This window comes from Mycteria americana, chromosome 8 (genome assembly GCF_035582795.1).
Source record: "Mycteria americana isolate JAX WOST 10 ecotype Jacksonville Zoo and Gardens chromosome 8, USCA_MyAme_1.0, whole genome shotgun sequence".
NCBI lineage: Eukaryota > Metazoa > Chordata > Aves > Ciconiiformes > Ciconiidae > Mycteria > Mycteria americana.
The window spans coordinates 42,880,927-42,887,984 of NC_134372.1; the positions used below are offsets into that span (position 1 = coordinate 42,880,927).

The 7,058-nt window shown below is 38.8% G+C and overlaps 1 protein-coding gene across 1 annotated transcript; it reads left to right on the top strand.

Moving 5' to 3' along the window:
- The first annotated feature begins 852 nt into the window (after positions 1–852).
- CLEC3A (C-type lectin domain family 3 member A) lies at positions 853–6,729 on the top strand. Its single transcript, XM_075510119.1, has 3 exons — positions 853–967; positions 3,108–3,188; positions 6,338–6,729. The coding sequence occupies exons 1-3, from the start codon at positions 853–855 to the stop codon at positions 6,727–6,729; spliced, it is 588 nt and encodes a 195-aa protein (XP_075366234.1).
- Positions 6,730–7,058: the final 329 nt, after the last annotated feature.

The following is a 7,058-nucleotide window of genomic DNA, read 5'->3' on the forward strand; positions in this document are numbered from 1 at the left end:
AAACTCAAGGGAGCCCAGGGGCAAATGAAAGAGATCCAAATGCAGAGAGCTCTCTGGAGTCCAGAGAGACACAGTCATGGTTTGTGCATCTTGTGCTTTACTGAGAGCAGCATCCCTTCCTCTGACCATATAGTCAGGACCTGGGAACCTTTGGAAGAGTATCACTATCTTTTGTTCCCCTGATTAGACCCTGCTGATAGCACATGCTGTCTATTAGGTATTTATTAACTCTTCATAAATTAATAATTGCACTCCCCACATGATGTGATCTTAGTGTGTATATATATGTGTGTGTGTGTAGCTGCAATGTTTGCATTTACTCAGGAGTGAGTAAATTCTTTTTTTGTTTCAATGTAAATAAGATCATGACCATTGTCATGACTTAGCCAGCTTGGGTCAGAGCCATGCTGGGTGAGCCGGTTATATTTGTAGAAATCTTTTGGCTACCCCTGCTTGAGGCTGGCATTGCACAAGGTGTTTTTGAGCATCCATCTGCTTTTCCATACATTTTGGCTTCAAAGTAAAAACAGGAGATATGGCGCTCATTAGTGGCAATCAGTGCACTGTTCATTGCTGGTACAGCCTCTGGAGAGGCAACCTGTCCCAGCTGAACTCAAAACAGGAACAGGAATTTCAGATGAGATTTGAGAACAAGGGGGTGCCTTATGCTACAGCCAGCTTAAGTATTAAACACATTTCGTAAGCAAGGAGTGCAGCCAACCCTATCACTACACTTTTATAAAACTGACCTCAGTCAGTCCCTACTGAGATGTGTCTATGTGACTTGCTCTCAGAGCTGCTAAAGAGAATCTCTTGAAGCTTCTTAAGTATCTCTTGAAGCTTAGAAGAGACATGGCACAAACTGGACTTACGATTTTTCTACTCATAAGTATACTACTGCTGGATCAGACCATCAGCGAGGCTTCCAAATTCAAAGCCAGGAAGCACAGCAAACGTAGAGTGAAAGGTACTGGGTTTTAACTGGGAGGAGGAATAGAAGCTTATAAACTATGCAAGTTTACTATGTACTTAAATAAGATTGCATGAACCAGAAACTAACATTATACAAATGCTTATTAACAAAGGACAGTTGAGTCTATATTATATCTGTCTTTAAAATATTTTATGTGAGTTAGCAAAGCTAAAAATAAGGTGGCGGAATGAGTTATGGAAATAGAGCTGTATAACAGTTGTAAATATATTGCTCTGTTATGCCTATTCATCTCTGTCGACGTTATTTAGGACCCAGAGGTACAGCTGAGAGGGGACTCTCGCTGATCGTTCTTAGTTACGTAGTTATATTGACTAAGATCAGAAGAATCGAAATTCATGTACATATGGTGGAAAAAAGCAGAATAAAGTATTCAGTATCCAAGGGTTATTATTCAGATTTTTGTACCATTTCCTAATTTTAACAGAATGTCTGTCTAATATTTGTGGAATATTACTTTACCTGTGTGACAAATACTGACTGTGAAATGGCAAGTCAAACTAATGAAAAAGAATTAGCAGAAAAAGGTAAAGCATAAATTCCCAGAGCAAAGCTTACAGAGCAAATAAAAACCCGCTGAATGTTGTTTGGAAATGTCCGCGTATTTAATTTAAAGACTTACTTCTAATAAGAGGATATGATGGAGGTTACACTAATGGCAAATATTTAAACTCCTGGTCAATGAAAAAAACGCAGCTTTAATGAAGCCATTGTACAACATGATTACACTGCTCTGGAGCTATACAGTTATATATACTTCCTTCTCCTTTTGAATCTCTATAGTTTTTAGCTTGGTGTCCTAAGGACAGGCTGCTTAGACAGTTGTTTTGCCAGCACATTTGTCTGTCAACCTTCCACAAACTGAAACAATTTGGCAGAAGAATGGAGCTCCTGAGGATAAGTTTCCCAATATTTTATGAAATTCAGAATGGGGGGGGGGGGGGGGGGGGGGGCGGAATCTGCATTAGTGTCCCACTATGAAAAGGTTGCACCAGGAGCTCACCTTGTTCTGCTTTTTGCTTCTTTTGAAGCAGACAGGGGACATAGAGAAGCTACTGTGAACTGGGAATTGCAGGGAGGAGCATGGACTAAGGAACTGGGAGTCCTGCCTGGGGAACCAGGGAGTCACGAAGAACAGCTGGGGTTATCCCCACAGGCAGTAGATAATATGGAAAAGAGATGAGCTTTCTGGGGTGCAGCTGGAGGATTAGGTGATGTAACACAGATCTGTAGGAACTGTGGTTTTGTTAGTTCTGCTACATGTGAAAGAGCTCATTTATTCCTCATATTCATTACTGTGGCTTCTGAAAGGTCTGGGTACTGCTGCAATCAAATTGTCATCTTGTGCAATGGAAACATGCCTGCTAGTTGTTGCATGGTGGTGGAATATTATAATGATTAAGAAAAAAGAATGGAAAAGAGGACATGAAAATGGGGTTACATGCAAATTAGCTTCTTTTCTTGTCCCACCATCTTCTTGGTGCTTTTGTAAGTGCTACAAAATGGTGATTCAGGCTGAATTTGTGTGACTCAAGTCACCAGGCCCTCTCTTTACTGAGAGAGAGGAAGGCTCCTCCTGGGGAGGGGAAATTGCAGCTCAGCAAATTTGTCTGCATACATGCAGACTGGGAAGTTGGATTATATTAGTTGTTCCTCACTGTGTTAGAACAAGGGTTGTGTGAAACTTTCATGCTTACAGAAATAACATTTCTTTGAATAAACGCAACTTGTGTCCTGCTGTTATTTGTATGTCATATATATACACGCCATGGCATACAGGTTCAAAAGTAAATAGACAAATTTTGCTGTAAATTAGATACTGGCACGGTAAACAATTATTAGCTGCAACAATCCATGGTTTTCAAACAGTTACCAGGACACAGTCCAACTGAAAGTGAGATTTAAACTATGCGGGTGAAAGGTAAAGGTGGGTTCCTCCTGTTTTTTATAGGAACCCTACAGGAATTCTTTCATTAAGGAAAAAATCTTTAAAAGAAATCCAAACATATCTCAGCAGTGCAGAAACCCATGATATTTTGAAATAGCTTTTAACATTTTAAAAATATTTTTCTTTTTGCATGTGTACCTGTTCATTTCTCTATTTCTTTTATTTAAGAAAAAGATGACCTAAAGACCCAGATTGACAAATTGTGGCGAGAAGTCAATGCTCTGAAAGAAATGCAAGCACTTCAGACAGGTAAAGCAGCTCACACTGGTCAATGGCTTCCAAAAGTTATCACTGCCTTTCCTCTCTCCTTCACTCCCATCCTTCTCTTTAATGGGGATTTGTGACTGAGAAATACAACTCCTTAAGAGCATGGTATGCCATAGCTGTAATGGAGAGACAAATGTTGAAGGAAGCATTCAAGTAAAATCAAGTCTGAACTAATGGCGTACAAGTGATGATTCTTTGCTAAGAGCAAGAATGAGTCTGGAGCAAGAACTACTTTTGTCTTTGCTATGCACAACCCCAAGCTGTGATTTTAGGTATAATCAGACAAAGGCAACACCATGAGGGTTGCTGGGTTTGAGAGTTTAGATGGTCAATGAGTTAGGTCCCCAGCTTTGATATGAACATGGGCTAACTATCAAGGCAAAAATATTCATGGAAAAGGCTGAGAATACCCCCAAAATTGGGAGCTAAAAGGACTGAGCCCTTTAAAGTGTGCAGCTTGTGACATTCAAATGTGAATGTTGCCATAAAACTTCAAAGTGATACCCACTGTGGGTTCAGAAATATCCCGTATCAATGTGCAGAGTCCTTTAAGTATTTAAACAGCCAGATGGAAATTTCCAAACAAAATAAGGGTAAATACACATGCACCTACTAGACAGTTGTGCTTTTTCACAGCTGTTGACACAAAACTTGGCATTTAAACATGTACAAGAGGACACTACAGAGGAAATTACATCATTCACATGAAACAGAACATATTTTCCTTCAGGATGGTAATATCTGGGTTGTCCTGTTTCACGTCTTGGGTTACATAGAGCTTTTTGAGCTTCACAAAATATTTTTATTTTAAATTTCTTATAAGATGACTTCAGAAATTTCTTAAAAGAGGGAGCCTGTACTAGACAAGTAACTCTTGTTTAAAAGTAATTCTTGTATTGCTTCCAGAAGGAGCTTGAGAGTGGCTAAGCAGTGGCTTAGAAATGAAACCAGAGCCAGGAGATTTCTATCCTCAAAACTTATTTTAAGCTATATTCTAAATTCAGAACCCACACTGTTCAACTGGATTCCAAATTTGGCAAAAAAAGATCTATCAACCCCCTAGCTCTGACTGCGTTTATTAATGGCCTTGTGATACTTGAAAAAGGAGCTGCTTTTTTTAGCTTATGGACATTTCCAAGGCACACATTACAATCTGATTTCTTCTTTTGCTTGAATTTCCTAGGTCTCCTTTCTACATACCGTGAAATGTTGCCACATGCCATTTAGCAGCACATACTTTCTCCCTAAAGTGGGCCAGTCTCCATCATTACTGCAGTATTGTTGAAGTAGATAAGGTCTCTCTGATCTTTCCCATGAATATAAATTTGTTAAAGAGTTCAACATTTAGCAAATATGTTCATTACTTTTCTTTGGCCATTAGCAGTTGGAAAGGATAAAATTTGAAGGATAAGCTCTAATATAAAGTGACCACCCTGAAAATGCAGCTAAGGAATGCAATGAATACTACAACTGGAAATACTAAAAAACTGAGACATATAGGATATGGTCCAAAGTGGCTTCCATATCCTGTTGATCAGATACATAATTACTTTTTTACAAGAACAGATGACAGGAATTAGAAACAGATTATAGAAAACATCAGGACAGAAGATGTTCATATTGTTTCATGACATATTTCTAATATAAGTACAAGATGAGTTTAAGCAATAAATGAAATAATCTGGAAGTAGTCACATGCAGGATTCTAAAAATAATTGTTACAGGAGTTTATTCAAGGCCTTTGCTACCTTCCTCAGCTCAGAAGGAACACTCCTTCAAGGAGGGTTCTCTTCTTGTAAGTATTTTTCTTGGGAGAATCAGTTTTTCACATATCTGCATTAGGAGAGCTGGAAAGCAAAGTTTAAGGATTCACTCCTGCAAGCCTGCCCACACAGACCTTGGGCTGGAAGAACTCTGACAGCACTTCTGCAAGGCAATTCCAGTTACAGAGCATATGCCAAATTAATGTTCTAGTACATTTGGACTTTACATCAAGACCTCCCTGATATGTTCCAGTAGAACTAAAAGCAAACAGATTTATAAATGCAAATGCTTAGATTATTTGGTTCAGATTGTCATGCAAGCTCAGTAATAAGTATATACTTTTAAAAAGTGTTTATAGATTTAAGTCACTTTACCTCATTTGAATTTAGAGTTTGAAGGGATAGACTTTGCTGGAAAGCCCAGAAATTAAGAGCTAAAGAGGTGAATGTGTACTCTTCTGCAGGTGGAAATATACTTTTATCAACCATCCAGGCAGAGATTTGCATTATGAATTTCAAATCATTATTTTTCTGGTGAGCAGGACACATTTAAAATAGCACTTTTCTGTCCTGCCTTTGTTTGCTAAGAACTAGGTTTAGTGAATTCATAAAACTTTGCTTTTCTTTGGCACTTAAATATCATAAATATGAAAAGACCTTTAGATCTGTCTCTTTACTATATAGCCTAGTATAGATTTCCTGATTACCAGCTCACATCTACCAACAATACAAACATCCATACCTCATCCATTCCATCAGTTTTAAGACTGATGAAATAAGGTAAAGATGTGTGAAAGCAGGACTGTTTGCTAAAAGAAGACATAGGACACACTGACAACAGGCCTGGGTTATATTTTAGCTTTCTGAAACAGCAAAATAAAAAAAATCCTTGAGAGAATTACATTGCTGGAGGGAATCTGGGGCTCAAGATCATGCCTGAGGTTTATCAGCATAAACACAGGAAAGATTCTCCAAAGCACTTTATGGTGTTAAGATCACAGCTATGTCTGTCCTTCCTCTTAAGTACCTCTTCTCTGGAGCAGCTATAAGAGCATGCTCTGCTTTTGGCTGTCCCTTGTAGTCCAAGGTGCTTTGCAGAGTGCCTGTGAGCAGTCTGTTCAGAATTCCCAAGGGCACGCTAACATGCTGGCTGCATACAAGGTCCTACGTGAACACGAGGAATAGCAGGAAAGTCTGATCTTACTGCTACTTTCAGGCCCACTCTGTGGAGGCAAGAGCTTTTCACTTGCTGAAGGGTTTGTTTGCTTAATTCCCAACATACCTTTAGAAAATTATCCTTTTAGGAAACATTATTCAAAGCTATAACCCAAGCTTTTACTGAACATGCAAACCAATATCTATTCACAGTCTGTCTTCGTGGGACAAAGGCCCATAAGAAGTGCTACCTCATATCAGAAGGCACCAAACATTTCCATGAAGCCAACGAAGACTGCATAGCCAAGGGAGGGACACTGGCTATCCCAAGGAATAACGATGAAACAAACACTCTTCGAGATTATGGCAAGAAAAGTATGCCTAGAGTGTCTGAGTTTTGGTTGGGTGTCAATGACATGATAAACGAAGGGAAATTTGTTGATGTCAATGGCATGGCTCTACAGTACTTCAACTGGGATCGCGCCCAACCAAATGGGGGGAAGCGTGAAAACTGTGTCTTTTTTTCTCAGTCATCACAAGGCAAGTGGGTGGATGAAGTCTGCCGTACTGCCAAAAGATATATTTGTGAATTTCTGATCCCATAACTACATATATAAATTACATTGTCCAAATTTTGGGTTGTTAACATGCAGTTTTGCTTGTTAGTAACCCCTCCCACTTAGACAGTGGTGAGTTAAAAATATCCATCTCCTGCATTGTACTCACTCTTTCCTGAAACAGAAGTTTTCTCTATTAATTTATTTTCTATTCAGATGCTAAAAATGTTATGTTTAGTGAGTGCTCTCATTATGTACAGGAATATATATTATGTTTCCACCTACATTGTATCATATTTTGGCATATTAATTCAGCCTGATGTTCAGGTTGCTGGAATTCACCTCCTATTTCTGTACTTTGTATCTCCATGGTAGGA

What these genes read in the sequence shown, in the direction of transcription:
- CLEC3A (XM_075510119.1), top strand. Translation starts at nt 853, where the DNA reads ATGGCACAAACTGGACTTACGATTTTTCTACTCATAAGTATACTACTG. An exon ending in CAGCAAACGTAGAGTGAAAG is followed by an intron (nt 968 to 3,107) that starts GTACTGGGTTTT and finishes CTTTTATTTAAG; the next exon opens with AAAAAGATGACCTAAAGACC. An exon ending in AATGCAAGCACTTCAGACAG is followed by an intron (nt 3,189 to 6,337) that starts GTAAAGCAGCTC and finishes ATCTATTCACAG; the next exon opens with TCTGTCTTCGTGGGACAAAG.